Below are 24,844 nucleotides of genomic sequence, written 5' to 3' on the forward strand. Positions count from 1 at the left end.
CTCAGGTGCTATTTATCATTTAACTAATTTTTAATTTAATTCAAGAAAGTTTACTTCTAGACATACAGGAAATAGGCAATGGGAAATGAACCTACTAGAATTTAGATTCAGAGCAAATATTTTTTCCACCTAAATACTATATCGAGGACTCAAGAAAGCAGATATACGTTAGTTTTCCAACGGAAAGCACCAACGGTTGATTTTTTCCATGCATTTACAAAATTTTCTTACAAAATGTCAAAATGTGTAGAAATTCTAGCACACAAAATGCCAGGATTTGTGAAATTAACACCCTAGGAATTGTGAAATGATTTTTTCCCAACGATGCACATAACGCTGAAAAATCAGAAATAAAAATTCACATTAGTACTGGGGGCACACTTTGTCTGCGAGAAAGTGGTGGAGCACGTGACAAGTATATTTGATGTGCTCGGTATTTGGGATAAAGAAGTATTCTATTTTCAACATGCAGGATGTCATAAATTTGCTTGAAACAAAATAAATATGTGCTAGAGACAGCACACTCTGAGAAAGAGCTGCGAATTCGCAACGTGCACAGTTGTGTACAAAGTGCCTTAAATGATTAAAGGGCAACTGAAGAGGTTTTAGAATTCGACGAGTTTAAACGAGCCGAATGTGGGAAACTTGCAGGTAAAGCATGCGAAATATTTTTGCGCTAGCATTTGCGCTAGCAATTGAAATGGACCCGTAGCGGTGGCTCAGTGGTTAGAGCGCTTGGCTACTGATCCGGAGTTCGAACCCGACCGCGGTGGCTGCGTTTCGATGGTGGCGAAACTCAAAAAGCGCCCGTGTGCTGTGCGATGTCAGTGCACGTTAAAGATCCCCAGGTGGTCGAAATTATTCCACTACGGCACCTCTTTCTTCCTTCACTCCCTCCTTTATCCCTTCCCTTACGGCGCGGTTCAGGTGTCCGACGATATGTGAGACAGATACTGCGCCATTTCCTTTCCCCCAAAACCAATTATTATTATTATTATATATTATTATTATTATTATTATTATTATTATTATTATTATTATTATTATTATTATTATTATTATTATTATTATTATTATTATTATTATTATTATTATTGTTATTATTATTATTATTATCATTATTATTATTATTATTAATTGAAATGGTGACGCAATCGCTGACTAAAGAGGCCTCACGTTCAGGGTGCCACTTACGAGTCGTTAGGATATCTTTGCGATGAGGAGCTCGCGCGGTTTTCAAAGAGCGCTGCGGGACATGAATATTCGGGTTAAAGAGCACGTGCTATGTTGCAAAAAAGTAACTACAAATGCAGACAGATTGTATGAAAGCTCGCTTGAAACGGAGCTTGGGGACGCATTTTATGCGTCGCGTTTCTCGCAACCGAGTGCCTTTAGCATCTTCCTTTGAGCTCGCCGACAAAGGCCTCGAATGCGCGGGGCAGACAGAGACTGTAGCTCCGGACTCTGCCTTGGCAAGTCATGTTGCGTGTATATGCAAGTAGCAAAGTCGTGTTTCTTTTCCTCAGTTGTTGCGTGGTCGAACGCTGAACTCCGTCTGGCGATCTACACGCTTGGCTTGCTCGTTAACGTACGCTTCAAGTTTGTGCCTTGTCTGTATATGGCCGGCATTCTGAGTAATTCTCTGAGGAGGTCTTTGCTAAATTTGGGTTCCCCGCTACGAATGGACGGCGCTCCCAGAAGCTGCTATGATGAGCGATTAAAGCGATTATTTCTGCATGTTTCTGCTCTTAAAGTAATGTCTGGTCTAGAGGAATGGCTGCACCAAGAAGATGAAGAGCACAGGAGTAGTGAGCAAGCGAGAGGAGGCGCCGCTTCAAGAGTGCATGCAGTTGGTCTAGTCGGTCATACATGGTCCGTGCCGTCCGTCTTTGTCGTCTTCTCACCCGTATTTTTTTTTTTTTTGCGCAGTGCTCTTGCTTAAGACGCGACTTAAGCCGTCCAGTTTAGCGGACGTTGACATTATTTTCTTATTTCAGCGACGTTTGTGAACACCTGCGTGTTTCTGTGCAAGCTTGTTTGCTACTGTTCTCTTGGGACATGAAAAGTCTTCAAACTATGACTCAGCTTTATCGGTATTTCTGTTTGCTAGCGTCTTCATTACCAATTATCTGCGCTGCGATGTTCCCAATAAGTCGACTTGTTTTCTTTTGTCGGGGGGTAACCATTAGGAAAGCATTTATCACAGTGAAACCAAAATGCCCAATTCAGACGGGAAAGGTGAGTTCACTATTTACTGCGGTGCCGACAGGCGTCTTGAGAGAGTAAACCACTTTAGAAGATGCGTTCGTTTGAAGTGACAATGGCGTCGATGGGCAAGGCTACCGAACCGCGCGGCAGGTTAACAGCCATAACTTGAGAGGCTGAAGCCTACCTCTTGACCTTTGGTAGGGTGCTCGGCGGTGTCTGCTTTGGCACTCTTTCACCTACCCAAGTAAGAGAATATTGGTAAAGTGGGTTCTCAAGCGTGGTCAAGGGCCCCGTAAGAGGGCGCCGAATCCGACAGCACTAGCCTAAACCGACTGGCCCGCATTTGATTTGTACTGCATCGAATAAGCGTTTGTGTTCTGTGCAGCTCCGCACCTGCCACGCAAAAATAATAATAATAATAATAATTGATTTTTGGGAAAAGGAAAATGGCGCAGTATCTGCCTCATATATCGGCGGACACCTGAACCGCGCCGTAAGGGAATGGACAAAGGAGGGAGTGAAAGAAGAAAGGAAGAAAGAGGTGCCGTAGTGGAGGGCTCCGGAATAATTTCGACCTCCAAGGGATCATTAACGTGCACTGACATCGTATAGCACCCGGGCGCCTCAGCGTTTTTCCTCCATAAAAACGCAGCCGCCGCGGTCGGATTCGAACCCGGGTACTCCGGATCAGTAGTCGACCTGGCATGTAGAAATGCTCTTTTCGCTGGTATTCAGGAATCAGTGGTTAGGGTGCTCGACTACTGATCCGGAGTTCCCGGGTTCGAACGCGACCGCGGCGGCTGCGTTTTTATGGAGGAAAAACGCTAAGGCGCCCGGGTGCTGTGCGATGTCAGCGCACGTTAAAGATCCCCAGGTGGTCGAAATTATTCCGGAGCCCTCCACTACGGCACCTATTCTTCCTTTCTTCTTTCACTCCCTCCTTTATCTCTTCCCTTACGGCGCGGTTCAGGCGTCCAAAGATATATGAGACAGATACTGCGCCATTTTTTTCTCCCAAAAAACCAATGATTATATTATTATTCAAGAACCACTTAACTCCAGTGGCGTAGTAACTTCAGTGTTGTTCATAAAGGCAGCAACATATGCTCTGAATGACGACTAGAGAACGCTGGTCAACGGGTTAGACTGCGACAGCTCGCTCACTCAGTAAAGTACTTTGTTTCAGAGGTGCCTCGAATAGAACTTAAGCAAAATCGAAAATCCACGAATGCGAAAACTAAACGACCTAAGAAGCATCGCCAAGCTGTAGAGCGACGCATGTGATTCTACTTCGAGCGTCATGCGGGAGCAACCGCGATGTGGCGCCGCGGCAAGTCGTCGCACCCAATTTTAAATTTTGTTTGCTCTTTTTGCGCGCGGTTACTTTAACAACAACAGCAAAAAACAAAAAAAACGAACAATATATACTCGGCTCCTTAATATTTAATGCACGAGAGATGCCATTGCTAAAATTACCCTGCTGAGCGCGTAGACTGGATTCGCGAAGGAAAGCATGTCGGTACAGTGAGCATCAACGCAGTCGCTGGGGCGGTGTCGAAACGCGCTTGCTTCTTTCAAAGTGGTAGCCCTCGGCTTCGCTTGCTTCAGGGACTTGGATACAAGAAATTAAAGAAAGGGATTAGACAGAACTATGGCGCGGAGTTGGCCGGGCAAAAGTGTTGCATAATGTCACTTAAGCGAAACCTAAAACGTTTGCGCCCACTAGGCGCACGTTCTTTTGCTATTCCAATCATTTCTTTAAGATGTTTTAAAGGCTTATAAAAAGGCGTTATAACTACCTTTAGTGAGCATTTCCGCCGTTTTTATGTCTTGATTCTGCTGGTCTGTCAACGGTATTAGCCTGCATGGCCGGTTTCGAGAGGGGCGCGTGCGCTCTTTCATAAAAAGAAAAGCGCGCGCTCCCCTCGATACCGGCCGTGTAGCGTGGTACGAGCTCAGGGGAGGCCAGCACGGAGGGCGCAGAAAATGTGTGTAGGAGGAGGAGGAGGAGGAAAGGCAGGGAGGTTAACCGGAAGAATAACCGGTTTGCTACCCTACACCGGGGGGGAAAGGGATGAGGGGATAAAAAGATGAAGGAGAAAAGAGAGTAGTAGGAATTTGAAGTCACTATGCAGAATTCTAGCATTCAGACTGCTCACGGAGGCTGGTGTTGCAGGCGTGAAAAAATGTGTGTTGGTTCAGTGAACGTCTCTAAAATACCAACAAAAGACGGTCTAGGAAAAGAAAGTAAGAGAGTAGAATACTTTCGCTTACGTCAGACTTCGTTGATCGTAACAGGATTACGAATTTAGTTGGCATGACCCTGACTTCATCGCATGTTTTTAGGGGGAACAGTACGAAATATCGGTGTATCTCAGTTGTGTTCGTTATCTGCACGTGCCACGCGAATCAATCAATCAATCAATCAATCAATCAATCAATCAATCAATCAATCAATCAATCAATCAATCAATCAATCAATCAATCAATCAATCAATCAATTCATTTAAATTCTAAGTTTAGAACTAACCTTCAGTAAGAAATGGATTTACCTGGTACAGAACTACTAACGAGTCCGAAATTGGTTGTTTGCAATATGCACAGATTCAGGTCCAGTGGGGGTCATCACTTTGGTCTTGCCGTCAGCATAGATTCATGGAGCTACGTTGGAATAGGAGGAGGAGGAAAGGCAGGGAGGCTACCCGGACCCGGAATAATAGACCGGTTTGCTGCTCTGCACAGGGGGAAAAGGACGAGAGGATATAAAGATGAAGGAGAAAATCTAATAGCAGGAAAATGAAGTCAGTATGCAAATTCAGCTGGCTATTAGCTCTTCGTGCGAGCCAGAAGTTCTCAAGACGCTGAGCACGGCCTGAGAGGCCATCAACGGCGATGATGGCCGCGGCTAGTGGCGTGGATCTAGACGCTCCAGTGCACGGCAGAGAGACATGCCTCGTGCTGAAACGAGAAACAGCGGAATTCCAGGAAGTATTCAGTATGTGCAGTTTGCTATTGATCTATGTGTTACGTTTTAACTCTCGATAATGCAGGGTATCAGTATCAGGATATGACATCATAGTGCAGGAGATAGGCCGGCTCAGGACCTGAACGATGTCCCCGAGAGTACTACGTGTACACTGTAAACTTGTCAGAGGAGTGCAAAGACTGAGGAAACGCTGAGGAAGCTAGGGCACTCTAGCTTTGCGCTCTTGGTCCTCCGGCTAAACTCGCGATGAGGAGCTGCTACGACGCGTGCGTGCCGCTAACGTTGCGACGCATACGAAATGAGGGCGCTAATGTCAGTGGCAAATTTCATCTCAGCCTAAAGCAGGCGAGCAAAGTCAACACTACTTTCCGGAGACAGGGCCTGCGGGCTCGCTGTGTCGCTGTCACCATTAGAATGCCGCAGGGCGGGCGTCATGCGACGTGCCAGAGCTGCTTATCGGCCTGCCGGCGCGAACGCACAAGTTATTAGCGTGTGAGCCTTGTCTCCCCTAAGGGGCGTTCGCTAATAGGAAAAGCCATGACGCTGTCATCGTACTGTGATCGACCCAATATTGTTGGAACGCTGTGAGACGCCGATGTGGAATCGAAAGTGTCACCCGCCACGCGCAAGCACACATTGCGTTGAAAGCCGCATCTTTACTCTTGCAATTGAATTGGCGTTTTTGAAGCGACACTCTTCACTACGCTAGGTAAAGCAGTCGTCGCGTAGGCTGCTGAAGAATGACCTTGAACGAGCTTCAGCCCAACCACCTTAGCCGTGTGCGACCACATGTGGAACAGTTATGGTGTCGAACCCGTGACCACCGACCTTGAAACATGACCTTCAGTTGACCGCTGACCTTGACTTTTGGATTGACCTTTGGCCTTGAGAACATCGGACAGGGTGATGTGGAGCCACGTGATGACATCCCATGGGGGCGTCGTAAGACCCTGCGATACCCCGTCGTAGCCATGCGATCGTGTGGGTATATATAGTACGGCTGTCGCGAGCGTGTAGCCGGGCAGCTCAGCAAGCGTGCTTGGTTTTCGCAGAATTCCAGGGTTAGCCAAGTGAAGGCGCTGCCAATTTTTGATACAGGATTTCGTCTCGGCTTGCTCTGTGTAAACAGCCCAGTCCGCCGCTTTCATCACGGTAGTTGAGTTATTTCTCCGAAACGGAATCAAAGTTCGCTGATTTATGCTCCAGCAGATGGTCTAGCGCTTAATAATAAATAAAAAACTGCTACGCAACGCGAGGCCGAACTAATAATAATAATAATAATTGGTTTTTGGGGAAAGGAAATGGCACAGTATCTGTCTCATATATCGTTGGGCACCTGAACCGCGCCGTAAGGAAATGAATAAAGGAGGGAGTGAAAGAAGAAAGGAAGAAGGAGGTGCCGTAGTTGAGGGCTCCGGAATAATTTCGACCACATCGCACAGCACACGGGCGCCTTAGCGTTTTTCCTCCATAAAAACGCAGCCGCCGCGGTCGGGCTCGAACCCGGGAAATCCGGATCAGTAGCCGAGCGCCCTAACCACTGAGCCGCCGCGGCAGGGCGCCCTGGATGCAACCGCTGTTACAAATTGGGAACCTATCCAGGAGCTCTTCAGAACGTTCCACTTAAAAGCCCCAATCCGTATTCGCAGGCTCCTCCTCTCCCCCAGCTGGGCTGACCGTGCGAGCCCGGAACGGGGCGCAGACCACTCTTCCATGTCCGCTGCTGACGAAGACGGTGAGCTCTGCCAGGCCGGCCAGCCTGGACGCGCCGCCTGCGGTGTCCGAGCTGCGCTGGACTCGCCTGGAGGACCCACCGGCTCGGCGCACGCTGTACGTGGTGGACGGCGCCGGCGCGGGCAACTTCTGGCAGGGCGAACACGTGGTGCGCGCCGACTGGCAGAGCCGATCCTACTTCTCCGTGCACAGTGACCCGGCGCTGCTCAAGATCGGCCGCGTGCAGCTCGCCGACAGCGGCACCTTCGTCTGCAGCGTGACCTTCGCCGACGGGCGCCGGCTCAACCACACCGTGCACCTGAAGGTCGTCGGTGAGTAACGTGCCGAGCGTTGTTGAGCACTCCATTTCCGACCGGGTTAGCATAAAATGGATTCTATTCCATTTATCCTCCATCCCCATATCCCTTTTCCCACAAAAAATGTCGTCAGGCACCCATTTTCTACAATCAATCAATCATTCAATCAATCAATCAATAAACCAATACATCAATCAATCAATCAATCAAATTTATTAATGCTGTATTTCGTTCTGAATGTCGTTCCGAACCACTTGTCATTGGTTAAAGCGACGCCACGCTCTCGCAATCTCACCATCAGCCAACCAATGCGGCGAACAATGAATTTTCATTTTAATGGAAGTAAAAAAGTCGCTTTTTATAGCTGGCTTCATTTCACCCGAGAGTTGCGGTAAAGTAACGGCATTGAGATTAAGGTGCCGACCGACTACGGTGTGTTACGGCCGGCATTCGACCGTGCACCGAAAGTGTCTCCGAGACAGCTTCGTTCTGCACGGAAGCGCGAATATAGCACAGCTGCTATGAGCGGTTGCAAAATTTATATTCTAGGTGCGCAGCAGTTCACATCGGCAAAAAGTTGCGTCCCTGTCAAGCGGGGCACTCCAAGAGGGGTTTTATATTGGGGTCCTTCCACGCGTAGTGTGTAATGCTCAGTTATATGGTGTAAATGACGGGCGTTTCAACGCGGCTAGCAGGCGAAGGCGATCGCGAGAGAGAGAGAGAGAGAGAGAGAGAGAAGGTTTATTGACGGGAAAGGCAAAGATGTTGACCTGCTACTTGGCACGGGGAACGGGAAGAGGAGAATAAAGAGGGTCACGATGAGGAATGATGATGATGGGAGGAGGCAGATGAAAAAAAGACAAAAAAGATAAGGCACACTTTCTAACATCATAAACGCGAGTCAAGGCCCGTGTCGCTTAAAAAGCGTGACAGCGCTCGCGTTGCCTGTAGAGTTTTCGAACCATTTGGCCAAGCGCCGAGGATCAAATCCTCCGAGAGGGGCCTGGTGTCAAAATACTTCAAAGCAGATGCTAGCATGAGTCTTTCTTGTGCATATGCTGGACACGCCACTAAAACATGCTCTACAGTCTCTAGCACGCCGCACGTGGTACAATCCGGAGAGTCCACTTGTCGAATTAAGTGCAAGCCGCCGATCGGCTTCTCGCTCGGCGGCGTGCATAACTGGGTCTTGTCGGCGGCGAGCCTCGCGACCACGAACGCGACGAGCATCGTTTACATTCGTTATTCTATCGAAAGCTTTATAGGCTACGTCGGCAGGGATCGTGTCCGCAAAATGTGTCACCAGAAGTTGTGGGCAACTCAGGAGAGGTGTGGTTGTAACGAGTGGTTGTAATCAAACGAGTGGTTGTAATCGAAAGAGAATGAAGTGAGGATGCTGCCCGAAAAAAATATTTTTTTTTTTTCAGAATTGGACGAGTAGTTAATAATTAGAGCCAAAAATGTGCCGAAAATGGGCGGGGCCAGAGAAAAGGTGCCGCGAGATTTAAAAACGACGAAAATAGGCGGAGCTACAGCGTAGCGCCATATTTGAAAAATCGAAAGTGTGGACGGAGCCAAAGCGTGGCGCCAAGTTTGAAAACTCGAAATGGGCAATCACGTGACAAGTGATAAGTGATCGATACGTAACCAGGAGATAGAAGAAAATATATTAGAGGCAATTATGTAATTAATGAGACGCAAAAGGTAATGGACGGGTAAATAGACTAAACGGGTATATAGTGAGTGGGCGGGAACGAAGCATGGCGGAAAGTTTGAAAATTCGAAATGGTTGCCAAGATGAAACGAGGGTATGATCAGGGTTAATCGATAACCAATCAATCAAGTGAACGAGAAGACGACCATGGCACCAAATATGAATGGCGACCAGTGTCGAGGATGCGTCAACGCTTTCGCATTCTCCGAGTGTGGGCAGCCGCAGTGATGTCTAATTTTTTTGTGTTGGCTTTAAGACCGGCAAAGCTACGCTGTTCCGGGTTCCTTCTCTCTTTTTATTCTTCTCTTGAGAGGACTAATAAAAGGGTAATGGAAGGGCAGCTTGCAGAAGGAATGTTGATTGATGACCCCCTCACCGAGCACTTCGCTTCCGAGCTGCTGCCGCTCGGGGGGAGAGAGAAACATGGAGCCGATTAGAAAAGCCCACGTTGCCGGTGGCCTTCGATAACGAGCTTCAGGCGGCATCGCTACGCTTATCTCTACTTTCAGTCTATCTGTCAGCAACAGCCCCCCACTATTCGTTATCGCATATTTCCCTCCTGGCCCATTCATTCGGTGACCTTGGACGGGCTTCATCCACGTTAAGGCTCGGTGTGGGCTCAGTATAACGGCTCACGCCCTAATAGGGATCAATTGCGCTGCTGGATACAACTCAATAATGAAAGTCACTAATCATGAAAGTCACTCGCCCGCCTCTAATAATGAAAGTCACTACTTGCACCTTACGCTGGCCGAAGGACATTGATTACTTGAGTGAAGAAAAATTTTTGCTTCCGTAACGGATGGGCCTGCCGTCCCATGATAGCACTGAACGTTCATGATCGAACGATCCGTCGTTAGTGGCCCACTCACTGATTCTGTGACATAAAGCGCTTTTTCTGGAAGGAAAGCCTTTGGGGAATGAATGCCATGTAGCAGAGGTATAAAATGATCGTTTTCGGAGAACCATGTGGCCGTTTCTATTTATTTCCTGGTCGTAGTAAATTGTTTACCCAAATAATATTAAAGAAGGAAAATATTAGCACCGGCTGCGGAAACTTCCTCGCCTTCATCGAGCACCTGGTCTGCAGCCGAAAGGAATGAAATGGATAAGGTAGAGCGGTAGGTTAAAGGAAAAAGACTAGAAAATATTTACGAAAGGATGGTAATAGGAGGTAAAGAGAAAAAAAGATGGTGCCTAAATAATACGTACACGTTCACACACACACAAACAGTAGTGCGGAAGGAGCGAGCGCTAGCTTTTGGAAGTGCACCACTTCAGTTGAGCGAACTGCACGCTTACTTCGAGCTCCGCGCTTGCGAGCTCGACATCTCGCGCCTTCCGCGTTCTTATCTGGGTCGCATCGATTCAGTAAGGTCCGTACGCCTGCAGTGCTGCCGCGGGCGGAGATGTGCATCTGTCCGAAAGCCTATAGCCTACGTTGAGAGCTCAAGCAAGAACCGTCAAGCGCTGTTAGGAGGTTGCTCACGGTGCGAGCTTCCCGATTCTATGAAGCTCCTGATCGAAGTCAGGCCATCTCGCCTTCGCAGCTCGCAGTCGGCGCAGCTGGGTTTTAAGCGATGTAAACGTTCGGGGACGATGTGTGCTTCCAGAGGATGCGTTGCTCCTCGCCGGAACCTGCTGGAAAGGCAAGCAATAAATATAAAACAGGCACCGTTATCGACAAGGGATGATGGGACAAGTGCTACTTCTTGCGCTGCTTGTTGCTGACGCTTCGCTTTTTATTCCTTGAGGAAAAGAAAAAAAAATTATGTTCACGCTTTGTTGAAACGCTGTCTAAACATGTATAGATATAGAGATGGTCGAGTAGCCTACATTTTTCTCGCATGCTCTAAAAAAAAGACAACAGAAAAGAATAATGTTATCGCAACCACTGTCGCGTGCTAGCCGAGTTAGTTTCGTCGTAGAGTAACTTTGGTTTCCTATCATCCGAGGTAAAGTGTATAAAACCTTGCATGAAGGAATTATTGCGCAAGTTTGAGTTTGCGCTGGCAACAACAAGCGATGATGGCTTTTGTGCAATGCTGAAGTGTGTCCATGTTGTCCATACCATGACTTACTCTACCTGAAATTTTACTTGCACATATTTTTCACGTTGTAATGTCAAGAAATGGAGAAAAAATTCGCCTCCCATTTGCGTTTGACAGGTGCTTTTGACCACAAAATCGACGAGAGAGAGGAATTGAGACAAAGGGGAGGGCTGATAAACTTGACGGTGCTGGTGAGGAGCATGTCATTCAGAGAGTACAGTGGATGTCCATAGCCGCTGTCAGTTCTGACCATTTCATGACCAGTTTTACGTCGAATGCTGGAAAAATAAAAATTGCTTAGAAAAACGCGTTTAGAAATGTATTGAACTTATTCAACGTGTGGAGCAGAAATTGAACCACTTTTTTAATTATACACTACACATTCAGCAGTTACCAAAGTGAGTTAATCTATGCATCCACCCGAAGGACATGAACTATCACTTAGTACCTAACTTCGCAGTTTCTAAGCTCGAAAAATAAAACGAATTGTAGAACACTGTACATCGTAGCTCTATGCAAATTCTCAGTCCGCTGGTCATATACTGGATGAAATTACAGTGGCAAAATTCAGAGCGTATTAAAATTTTCGCGATTATTGCCAGGAACTACTACGCATCCAGGCTCACTCAGCATAAAGGATTAAAAACACATGGCTTGAAAGTCTTCTACAAGTTCGAAAAAAAAAAGCACCCCAGATTTCAAAAGGAAGCCAGTAAAAAATAAACGCCATGATCTAAACTGTAAGCTGAAAGTGCGCTCTACAAGTTAGGAAAGAAAATTGCCTCACAATGCAAAAGATAGATAGATAGATAGATAGATAGATAGATAGATAGATAGATAGATAGATAGATAGATAGATAGATAGACAGACAGACAGACAGACAGACAGACAGACAGACAGACAGACAGACAGACAGATAGATAGATAGATAGATAGATAGATAGATAGATAGATAGATAGATAGATAGATAGATAGATAGATAGATAGATAGATAGATAGATAGATAGATAGATAGATAGATAGATAGATAGATAGATAGATAGATAGATAGATAGATAGATAGATAGATAGATAGATAGATAGATAGATAGATAGATAGATAGATAGATAGATAGATAGATAGATAGATAGATAGATAGATAGATAGATAGATAGATAGATAGATAGATAGATAGATAGATAGATAGATAGATAGATAGATAGATAGATAGATAGATAGATAGATAGATAGATAGATAGATAGATAGATAGATAGATAGATAGATAGATAGATAGATAGATAGATAGATAGATAGATAGATAGATAGATAGATAGATAGATAGATAGATAGATAGATAGATAGATAGATAGATAGATAGATAGATAGATAGATAGATAGATAGATAGATAGATAGATAGATAGATAGATAGATAGATAGATAGATAGATAGATAGATAGATAGATAGATAGATAGATAGATAGATAGATAGATAGATAGATAGATAGATAGATAGATAGATAGATAGATAGATAGATAGATAGATAGATAGATAGATAGATAGATAGATAGATAGATAGATAGATAGATAGATAGATAGATAGATAGATAGATAGATAGATAGATAGATAGATAGATAGATAGATAGATAGATAGATAGATAGATAGATAGATAGATAGATAGATAGATAGATAGATAGATAGATAGATAGATAGATAGATAGATAGATAGATAGATAGATAGATAGATAGATAGATAGATAGATAGATAGATAGATAGATAGATAGATAGATAGATAGATAGATAGATAGATAGATAGATAGATAGATAGATAGATAGATAGATAGATAGATAGATAGATAGATAGATAGATAGATAGATAGATAGATAGATAGATAGATAGATAGATAGATAGATAGATAGATAGATAGATAGATAGATAGATAGATAGATAGATAGATAGATAGATAGATAGATAGATAGATAGATAAAAAGGAGGAGGGAAAGGCAGGGATGTTAGCCAGAAAGATGTTCCGGTTGGCTACCCTGCACTGGGGAAGAGGGATTAGGGGACTAAAAGGAGGTAGAGAGAAGGGGAAAAAGGCATAACACACACACGCACAACGCTGTCACAATTTGTCACTCAGTCCAGTCGCTCGCAAGTAGGCAAGGGGTGCCTTGTATACCTTGAGGGCAGTCGACTGCTGCGGCCACGGACCGAGGATCTTTTGCTCTGTTAATGGGCGAGGATCGAGGCGGTCCAGGGCACAACACAGTGTATGTCTTGCACTCGCAAATGCAGGACACTCACAGAGAAGATGAGCGATGGTCCCCTCACAACCACAGCTTTCACAGGCAGGACTGTCGGCCATCCCCTTCCGGAAAGCATAGTGGTTGGTAAAAGCAACACCGATCCATAAACGGCATAACAATGTTGCTTCGCGACGTGCTAAGTTATGTGGGAGACGAAGGCGCAGTCCAGGGTCCAGTGCTTTGAGGCGGAGGTTGCAAAACTCTCCCGTGTTCCACGCTGAAAGTGTGAGCTCCAGCGCCAAAGGGCGAAGCCCACACGCAGCGTCAGGTCTCGATATTGGGATCCTCACTGGAAGTCCGTCGTTGTGAGCAGAACGCGCAGCCGCATCGGCCTGGTGATTACCGTTAATACCACAGTGTCCTGGCAGCCATTGAAAAATGATGTCATGACCTTTGGAAACGGTGCCGTGGTACAGTAGACGGATCTCAGCAACAAGTTGTTCCTGCGTCCCGCGGCGTAGCGCAGCTTGCAGGGCTACAATGCAAAAGAAAGTACAAAAATGCCTTGAGCTAAAGATGAGTTGAAAGTGTGTTCTACAGGTTAGGAAGAAGATTTCCCCACGATGCAAAAGAAAGAAAAAAAAATCTCACGATCTATAAGATATCCTGGAAGTGTGTTCTACAAGTTAGCAATGAAAAAGGCCTCAAAATATTAGAGAAAAAAAAGAGAAAATTACGTCATTATCTAGAAGATGTCCTATGTGGTTAGGACACTTAAAAATGTGGGGCACGAGTGAGAACCGAAAACTTGGTCTCGCTCCCACTCATGACGCAGTTGTCCTCAAGTGATAAAACTTCCCTGCTCTTCTACATAGTCTCAGATCATAAGGTTGAAGCTTTGCCAACTCTTTCAATAATGTAATTAAAAAGATGTTTCTTGGAAGTCACACCCCTCACCTAAGGCATCCATGAATGCGTTGCCAAAAAAAGTTATTCTTTTGTTCGTGTCTGAACGGCAAGGAACTTATGAGTCTTAGGTTCCGAGGCCAGGTAGTGAAGGCCCCTGCCATGAAAGTTCTAAGCCACATGCGTTGATTGCTTTAAAAAAAAACAGAAAGCGCGCCGTGTGGCAGGGTACGTTGTTCTTATAAACAATAACACTGCATTTCAGCTTCCCAAGACGTTTCCCTCTAGACTTATCCAATCTTTTTTTTGTCGCACGCTGAACTGGCGGTGTGCACGGCCTTTACGGAGATGACAGAACTCCGGGATTCTCTGGGCGTTGTAAAAAATGTGATGGATGAGATATTTATTTAGAAAGGGAGGCTCAAGGCCGTTTGTTGGGGATTTGGGTTGTTAAGGAAGGGAAAAGCAAAAAGTTGATGCGAATGCTTTCCCAGGGGAAGCCAGCACTGCGAGCTTTTAAAAAAATATTTTGGCGCTGGAGAGTTGCAATATTTCCACTCATATCCATAAATTCTGAAAAAAAATAAGAGCACATTTTTTTCAACGAAAAGGTGTTTTTAGCAAAAATTTTTAACCTATCGTAAGATTGCATCATAAAAATCGATATATCCGCAGATCCCTCCTCGGGACGCGTGCTGTTTATTCCCAAAAATGCACCCCATTTGATTTTTTATGGCAGTCTTAACTACTCGGTGCGAATGAAGGACAAACTTCAAAAGCGAGGTTTTGCTAGGCATCGGAAGGTTACGCCATTCTCATCACCATGTTCTTAACAGAATTTTACGATATTCCTCAGTTGCCTCTCAGTTAAACAACATGTCCATGAAAGTTGAACTTGGTTGTTTCAATCCGGATTTATGTTTCATCTTGGCGACTAGATTCTCCATGAAAGCCTTTTGAGGTAGATGCCCAGACGCTTCAAATCAGCGCCATTGATAACTGTTTTTTTGTTTTTATTTGCTATCACACTTGGTACTGTCTGCGGGAGCTTTTTTCAATAAAAGCTCGTTTCGCTGGCATCAAGTTGAAGGTGTTGGTATGTTTTAGTGAGCGCGTCTGCGCGACTTATGGCCCGGGCGTCTACAGCAACGAGGCTAGTCTACATCACGGTGTACGGATATTTTTATTACATCGTGGTCTACATTCAATTCGCCACACTGGTCCGCGCATGCGCGCGCGCAGCCCTGGTGGATATCACCACACGCTATCACGTGGTGTGACTACTTGAGGGACGGACTCTCCCCATTTTAATTTTTATGTCTGGGCTTCAAGGGTATTGCGAGTAGTAGCAGTATTAGTAGTAGTAGTAGTAGTAGTAGTAGTAGTAGTAGTAGTAGCAGTAGCAGTAGTAGTAGTAGTAGTAGTAAGTGTTTAATCAAAAATATAATAAAAAGGAAGTTAAAAGATTTTTGCTCACCCCGGCATCTGCCATCACTGTATCGGCGGCACCTGAGCTGGTGCAGCGGAAATAAAGGATAGAAGGCAGTATGAAGAAGGGAAATGAAAGAGGTGAGGGGACAGCAAGAAAGGACATAGGGAGAGGTCATATATACACTATTTACAGAGTCAAAATAAAGTTGTCCAGGTCATTGCTAGACGCCCCCTCCTGTGTTTTTTGGACGCGGCAGCGTTAAGGCTGCCGGTCTGTCTGCTTGGGCCCATTGTAAGGACCTGAAGTAGTTTCGAAATTAATGAACAAATTCCTGCGGGTATTTCGCGTAACGTTAATCTCTTCGAGAACTGGTATTGGATCTCAGTACGTTCTGCCACGTGGTCATCACTGCTACGGTTCAACATTCTGTCGACGGTCCGACGATCACGGCTTTTGTCAGTATGTTGTTTCTTGCTTTTGGATAAAACTTGGGGCAATGGTATGAAAACTAGCGGTCCTTATGCCATTATGGAGAAAAGAACACGACATTTCAATGTGACTCCTTCCCATGTCGGAGCAAGCTTTTTATCGTGGCCTCATAATAACTCATGCGTAAGAAAAGGTTCGAAAGATGAAGAGGGGAAGGATGTCGAAAGGAATGGCCACACCATGAATATCGATGCAAGTGCGTGACTCATATTCAGCTCAAAATATGCCTATGCATGTTCAGTAGCTTATGTACTCCGAAAGGTATTTAGAAACACGCAATGCACACAAAGCACACATATCCGTAAATACTAAACGTAGTGAAATACTAAATGCAATGAATACGCCTAATAATGCTTCTGGGAACGCGAAAAACACGCGCACAAAGAACATGCTAATTATCCTCGCGACCTATACTAGAATTGTGCAGTGGATAGGTGCCTTGTATTCGCAGACCGCACAGGCAGGTGCAATGTGCATTTTTTGCTCTCTGCCCGCCTGCTTAGGATGCAAAGACATTCAGGCATTTTCTTTTTCGTTGCTTCCGCCTTTATAGTGCTTCTGTGAGTTGCTCGAATCACTGCTCGTGTAAGGCGCCGAAACGGCCGAAGAAAGCAGCCCCCGACTGTAGATGCAGAAAATAAAAAACAGTGCTTGCGGAGAAGTAGACTCGAGTATACATACAAACCACAGATGCACGGACACCGTCTCGAAACCGGGAGGTATTGTCAGAAACCACCTTTTTCGCACCTAAGCCCACCGCTGGTGCATTCTACACAAGTCCTATAGGGTCTCCTGCTATAGGTTGTCCTGCAAAGTAAGCACATTCTCTAGTTCTTGCACATATGTGCATAGACTTCTCAATGCAAATGAAAGAAAAAAATCAAGGATGCATCGCGTACGCATGCAAATGCAATTTCGAACTTCGTAACCTTCGTAACCATGCTGTCACTCGCTTTATTCGTGTCCAAGAGCTCCTATACGTAAAGCGCTCCCTGCTCGTTGGAGGCTGGCGCCAGTCAACTTGTGTGCAGACAGCCTTCATCCTTCTTGCTTCATGAGGAGCGACGGAACAAGCAGTATCAAGACGGACGACATGCACTTTCATGACAGCGCAGATTTGAGATTAACACTCTACTCACCCAGCTAATGCTCCGCAAGTTGGGGAGGCGTGATAAAGCTCACCGCCCCGGCTCTCCTGAGATCGGGGCCGATGCAGAAAACATCATGCGTCCATATATTGCTGCCATTACGTCCCCCCCTCTCCCACACCGTGCCTTTTCCTCCTGGGGCTGTCATCCTATCTAGGTGCTCAGCGCAGCCCTTAAAACACAAGACGGACACGAGGATGGATGACATGATTAGAGACTCGAAACAAATTTATTGATTGAAAAATGAAAACAGCGCAAGAAAGTCAAGAACTCGAGAGAGACGCACACTACGGCGCTGCTTTAAACTTAAAACAAAAAATGAGTTACCAACTACCCCAAGCAGCCACTCTTGCAAGTCATAACGCATTGAAAGTATGGATACTTTCTATTTACTGTGCGAAGTTGGCCATGTTCCGTGCGGTGAAAAAAAATTAAACGATAAAGAATTATAAGAAAAAGGAATGTTTGTGTTTTCAATATGCTTATTGTGGGTCAGTACTCGTGTCGTCCATCTTCCTGTCCGTCTCGTGTTTTAAACGCTGCGCTGAAAACCTGGCCAGAATGAATGTCTATCAAATGGCCCAACTTATCGTCCCAACTCCTGCACACACTTGAATTTATTCAGGCTCGATCGATCACGAACGGTCCTCAGCGGAGAATGAGCTTCTTTATGAGGCCCAAACATTTACCTCAAATACAGTTCTACTCTCTTCCTCAATCCCGGTTCCTAAAGCATGACAACGTCCCAAGGTTCTCGTCTATACTAACCAAGTCCTTTCTGCTCTTCTTCCAGACTGAAAAGAAGGGTATGTTGTCTGAGAAGGCGGCGAATCTCTGGTATTGAGAAAAACACAAAGAGGAAGCAATAAGAGCGCGATGAGTTCCGCGGACGACCGGTAATATCTTCGTTCCTTTTTTCCTATATACGTACCGTCCCGCAGAATTGAAATACAAATAATTTATTAAGGCCAGAACACACAGTCTTTCGATTTTTTTTTTATCGTTAGCTTAAACAAACAAGTGTCGTAGCTAAGACTCTGGCGTAGAACTTCTCTCCTATTGCAATCGGTTACACATTGATGCCTTGTAAAGACCTCGAGTAACTATGGTTAAAAAAATATGTGCTTACAATCTACTCCATTCGTTCGCATTTCGATTCGATGCGATTGTGAAACCTTTATGAAACCGTTTCCACGGTTCGCTGCGGTCGCGCCCACCGGTGGGCCTAGCAGGAGAGGCTCTGCGTGGAGTATTTATTTAAGTGACTGCTCCTTCGGTAACCAATCTTTTGTCTTGCGGAACCGTCTGGGGATGACGAATAAAACTGATATTACATGCGCATGAAAAATAAACGTTGTACAAAAATAAACGTCTGATATCAACTTTTCTTTCTGCTGAAATAGCCAATTAAGAGTCATAATTAATCATTTCTTATCTACTTCTTTATGGTGCGATATTAAAGAACAATTTTGATCAGCATCGCCAGATGTAAAAGGCGTTCATAAAATCTGCTTTCAGGGCGGCCCTGAAATGAACTGAGTTTGTATGACCGATGGTTCTACTGGCATTATTATTTCAGTCTGTCGCTAGGCCATCGCTATGCCACCGGTGACACAAAGGGTACAAGCTTTCCTCCGGTCTGGTGCTCATCTTATTTAAGGCGAAATGCTTGGGAAGTGGGTCTTTGACCCCACCTTGAGTAGGAGAAAAAAACCTTGTGCCATGTGCTCTTTGGCCACAAGTGCCCTTGCGCCATAAAAATTCATCACCATCATCATCATCACACACACACACAAAAATCGAAAGTAGGTCGTAATGCGTGCTCGAGGTGTGTACACTGTCACGTGGTGACTTGTACGTCCTGCGCAAAATAGCCGCCGCGGTGGCTGGGTGGTTATGGCGCTCGGCTGCTGGCCCGAAAGACGCGGGTTCGATCCCGGCCGCGGCGGTCGAATTTCGATGGAGGCGAAATTCTAGAGGCCTGTGTACTGTGCGATGTCAGTGCACGTTAAAGAACCCCAGGTAGTCGAAATTTCCGGAGCCCTTCACTACGGTGTCTCTCATAGCTTGAGTCGCTTTGGGACGTTAAACCCCCATAAACCTAAACCAACGTCCTGCTCAAAGATGACAAAAATGAATACTGGTGTCACAGAAAAAAAAGTTTCATATATTTTGTGAAGCATTATTATCTGTAGTTACTTAAAATATATTCTGAAAGTTAAGCAAGCCGTCTTTGGCCTTGATGTAAGTTATAGTAGGAGAGTACAAGTGCACCCCGGTAGAACACTTTGACAGCGCATGTTTTAGATGAGTTTCTTCTGTATTGGGCAGATTTGAGCTGAGCGACGTCCCGTATTATTTGCGCATAGGGGGCGGCCGAAGGTTGGGTGGGCGGATGAGATCAAGAAGTTCGCAGGCACAAGGTGGGCGCAGCTGGCAAAGGACATGGTTAATTGGAGAGACATGGGAGAGGCCTTTGCCCTGCAGTGTACGTAGTCAGGCTGATGATGATGATGATGATGCGCAGCCAGCAGGCGCTGACTGTCGGCGTTATATTAGTGGACTATGTAAACTCATGGAAGGCGTTAATTCCTTAATACTTAACAGAATACTTAACGCGGCCGATATCGTCCAACTTGTATTCGGCAGCCGAATGCCACAGCCTTCGATGCAACACTGGAGAACTTTCATGGCATGTGAGGGACAGCCATGTAAACTACAGTCTATTCCTTAGCTTGCTACGCAAATCGCAGTTTACACCGTAATAAATATTTAACCTGCTGACCGCAATATGCCTCTGTGTCGTCGTCTTTTGTTTGGGGTCCGCGTAAGCGGTCGGTTAAGCGCAGGATTTTCTTCACACCCTAAGGTTAACAAACCAAGTCACCCAAACATGCATGTGAGAGGTCTAAGTAGATTAACAATCACGGCTTACTCTTGAGAACTTAACTTCTTTTGACTTGATGAACTGTGCGTTTTTTTTTTCTTTTCCCTGCTTCGAAGCGAACTGAAGCCTCCGCGCCGTCGCTAAGAATTGGCTGCTCTTGCGTACAAAATAAATAAAATGAAAAAAAAAACAGCGGCAGTTTGCACAGAGAAGGAAATAAAAGAACAATACTCACGCAGGTATTTGTCGGCCTTCTATGTCGGCTGACAAACCCTAAGCTTTTACTGGCATACCTGTGCGCACACTCCTTTGTTTAATGACGCCCTCGGAGAGGTACTAAACTGTTATTAACCGTGTAGCATGTGCTGTAAAGGCAGCTATTTGCTAGTTCTCTCTGTGTACCCATACGTCACATGCTTATCTCAGCTCCCTAACAAGGCACTGGACGAACAAATTACCACCTAATAACATTCGGAGCGCTACAGGAAGCAGACAACAACAAAAAAAAACTGCGCGAAACAATAACGCCAACAGATTTAGAGGCGGCTCAACGAAGAGGAACTTGTTACTGCGTCCTAATTATATGGCGAAACTCTTGTTGCTACGCAACTGCGAGTTCGATTGAAACTGAACTAGCTGCCGCTGTTAGAATCGTGCACCAGTTATACGGCCAATCTACTCGGCGAAAAGCTGACTGCACTGATTGTCTGTGCGGCAGACACAAAATAGCACAACGGGAAAAAGAATGTAAACAGAAACCAGAGCGTTGTTGTCTCGCCTAGATTACCAAGCCATTCGAAGTTCAGGAGAAAGGGTTTGTAATTTATTTGTTGTCGAAGTGAATTCCTGCAGCTTCAAATATGTTCATGCCTCATGTACTAGAAAAACTGGCAAAAGCGCGTGAATCTGGTGAGTTGAAGGTCTAAAACGGAAGTGGCGGCAGGCTACAATTAATCGCTGTCTGTACGAAACGAACGTCTCGCTGAAATTTAACTCGGCGAATCTAGTTCAGACGCGGTTGCACTTGCCAGGGATCCCTCTTGTTCCCTCTGAAACGACAGTATAAAAGAAATGTTGCGAAAAAAAAAGAACGGAGGCGATGTGATAGTATGCACTCTTTCAAACCTCGTTCAAGACCCGATCGATCTTTAGGTAGCGCGATGCGCGGAGGCGGATGTCCGCGGAATTTCTTTCGCAACGGTGTCGTCGTCAACCTCAGGAAATGAAACGGAATCGGATGTCTCGGCCGCGCGCTTGCCTTTTGTCTTTGACTTGTGTGGGGAGAAATATTAAATTAGAAAAAGCGAAGCAAAGCCCGCGAGGGTGCAGAGGAAACCGCTGAAGTTTCATCGGATGTGTTTTTCGCCGGGGCTTCGAAGAGAGAGATTTGAGATTCCGCGCTTTCAAGCGAACGCCTGCCTGATTTGTTTGTTGCTGCGAGTGAGTGTTTACCTTTAATTTCTTTCAGCCAGCGTTACAGTCGTCTGCATGATGAACATATAAAAACCCGTAGGTGTATGCTTCGGCAGGTTGGCAGCTGTTGTCTTGCCGTCAGTAAGAAAGTATCTGCTTATGCGAGCCATAAACATCCGCGTTTCTTTGTATTGAAGAAAGAATGCTCCTTATAGCGCTCTCTTTGGATTCTGGGCCAGATTGAACTCTTGTTTTTTTAACATCGGCAACGGGATAGCTAGTTGGAGAAATCCCCTGCATTTCAAACATACGTCGTTGGCCTTACTTATGCCACCCATAGTATCACACTCCTCACGCTCAGCACGTGCTCCAACGCAAACTTTGCAACGCCTGACTAGCAAGAGACAGTATCGTTCCAGCTCAAAGCTCGATCGAAATTATCCATGCTTGTTCCACAGCTTAATACAAGTGTGTGGTAACGTATTTAAATTTTGTGGCAGACAATTCAGTTAATGGGTTGACAGTTTTCAGAAAAGTACACTCTTATGCACTTGTGTTTGCATTTAAATGCACCACTCGCGCCAAAGTGAACGGAACTGAGCGCAATTCCGTAAAATAAAGGCACTGGTACGAGCAAGGCATCTGAAATTCGGACGAGTGGTATGACCAGGCGCACAAATGAGGCACCTAGGCGGGTTCCCATATGTATAGAAAGCCTGCTGGGTTCCGCAAAGCTGCTCGTTAGGGAAGTTTTATAGATAAACTGTGTTCCATTTGCTTTTGACACCGCCTGCGCAATTCGATGATCTCGTAGTTTGGTCGGAGAAGCTAATGTGACTGCGTCTCACACCGACGTATGTGTGTTACTTTGTTGCGTAATTTTCTGGAACTTGTGTGCAAAACTACTCTTGTAGCACAGTGCCACCGCCTAGACAGCGGCGCTCGACTGTTAGACTCCAAAGTAACCCGCGGGCGGGCTCGGGGTTTATCTGTTCCCAATGTGCGCTGGGAAGCGTATATCGTCTCTTGTTCTCCTGCTTTCACTACTTTTCTCCTTTCCTATCTGTGCGCAGCTTCGATATTGGCCATGTTGATGGCAGCCATTAGGGCCGTGAAGTTCATTCTTTTTTTTTTTTCCGATAACACTAATACTACGACTACTGCTACGCTACTACCCTTACTGCTGTTACTATTGCTACTAGGGCTACTACTACTACTGCTGCTACTATTGCGACTACTTCTACGATGACGACTACTACTACTACTATTACAACTGCTAGTACTAGCACTGCAAGACTACTACTATTGCTACCACTACTACAATTACTACTACTATTACTATTGCTACTACTGCTACTATTTATACTGGTAGTACTGTTACAAGTATTACTACTATACGACGACGACTGCTGATACTTTTTACTACAACTATTGCTACTTGCCTTTTCCCCAAATGCTACTAGCCCCCCTCCCCCCCTTAATATTATTACCACCACTACTGCCGTTACTACTACATTTACTATGTATATTATTTATACTCGCACTTACCTTCTGGCGATCGGCGACAGCCTATAACCTCGTCAGACCCGAGCAAAAGTTCTTCCAGCGTTAATATAAATGCATATTTTAAGCCTTGGTGCTCCCGTGAATCTACTTACAAAATCTGGCAGCCGTAGGTCCAACAGTCCTTCCCTTATTAGTTTTCTCCGTGCTTTCTGTTACGGAGATCTTAGCCTACATAGACGTGCAATAACGCTTTATGGCGTATGTTTACTTAAATACATTTATGACAGAAAGCGTATTTAAATCAAAATCCAAGATATCTCATGGAAAAGCACGAGATACTTGGGAGCTGTTTTGGCGCTGGGGGAAGAAATCTGGTTTAGACAAATCAACCAACTTTGGAGGCTGCTTAGTTCACCCCTGTTGTTTCACACATGTTGAAGAGCTGGCTACGTGGGAGAACATTGAGCACTCTGACTTCCAATGGCACTTAGGCTGCGGGAATGATGCGTTTTTAACGATTCTGTAAAATAAAATGTGCATTATAATGTACGCGGGGTCTGACGAGGATGTACAAGCTATAGTCCCTAATTTCCGCTATCGTTTGATGCCGCTAATTGACATTTATTGCTGAAAACTTTTTACTCCTTTCTGAATTTGCAAAGCGCGTTATAAACGTAACTTGTCAATTCAACTGACGCCTATCTTTGTTACTTGTATGCAGAAACTAGATCAGTCTCAAACCGCCCCTGCCATAAGCGCCGGCCTTAATTCCTTGCCTGTGCGCGCTTCGTCGTTGAGCGCTGGCCACCGTTGCTTTCCTCAAAGCTCGCCATGCACGGGACGACGACTGTGAAAGCCAGGAATTCTTAGATGCGCACAGCAAGCGACAGAGAGATTATGCTCTGAAGATCGTTACGTATACTTTATGTCGCGAAAGAGACAGGTGCTACTGTTAAGGAAAAAATTGAAGCCTTACGTAGCGCAGAATAAAAACAGAGCGTTCTCAGGCAGAACAAAATTGACAGTCGATTACAGTAGTTCGGAATGCGAAGTTTGAGCGCAGCTCTTCGCAAGCCATCCGCCACCGCTGGCAGGTGGCGTGTTACGCAGCTACCCACCCTCCGGTATCTTCCCGCGACAGTCACCTTTCAGGTAACGTTTCGCTTTGCTATTGGGACAACCGGTTACGCCGATAACGCCGACGACGACGCGAAACGCAGGAACGGGTGCCTCAGAACCGCGCTCTAAAAACGTCCCGCAGGAAAAGAAAAGAGGCAGAAACCGAAAAAGGAAAAAAAAATCGACGGTAGTTTTGCGTAAGTTGGCCAAATGATAAATAGGCGCGCAAGCACCCCGGTTTTCAGTTCGGCTCCGGTGTTCGAATCCATTGTTCACGGATGGAAACTGTTCGAGTAGCGAAAATGGCTGAATGCCCATATATGCGTAATTGGTCATTCTCTACTTTACATTCATATATCCCTGGAAGTCCTTATAACCCCCCTCCCCCCCCCCCCACACACACACACACGCGCGCGCACACACACACACAGTTAAATTCGGGGAATGCCCACTTTAATTGTTATCGTACAAAAATAATAGCCCGGAAGAAGTCTCGCAATGTTCCCCGTATCCAATTTCTGTTGGAAGCAAAATGCAGCATGAGTGGAACTAAAACGGCATGAATTATTGAGAAGGGTACGTATTTGAGAACTGCAAAACGCAGAAACGGACGCTTGAGCTCAGAGCGCGTGAGTTAATATTTGCTGCGAACGACTCTTCGAGCCAATGAAAAAGCATTCTGTGCATGTATACAATATTTTTCTTCCATTAGGCTGCCCA

The 24,844-nt window shown here is 45.4% G+C and overlaps 1 protein-coding gene across 1 annotated transcript in view; it reads left to right on the top strand.

Moving 5' to 3' along the window:
• LOC144130500 (synaptogenesis protein syg-2-like) overlaps positions 1-24,844 on the top strand; it is a 133,593-nt gene that overhangs the window by 65,794 nt on the left and 42,955 nt on the right. Inside the window, exon 2 of the mRNA XM_077664414.1 lies at positions 6,844-7,239. Within this exon, the coding sequence (XP_077520540.1) occupies positions 6,844-7,239 (396 nt within the window). The remainder of the gene's footprint in view (positions 1-6,843; positions 7,240-24,844) is intronic.

The sequence above is a fragment of the Amblyomma americanum genome, chromosome 4 (assembly GCF_052857255.1).
Source record: "Amblyomma americanum isolate KBUSLIRL-KWMA chromosome 4, ASM5285725v1, whole genome shotgun sequence".
NCBI classification, from domain to species: Eukaryota; Metazoa; Arthropoda; class Arachnida; order Ixodida; family Ixodidae; genus Amblyomma; species Amblyomma americanum.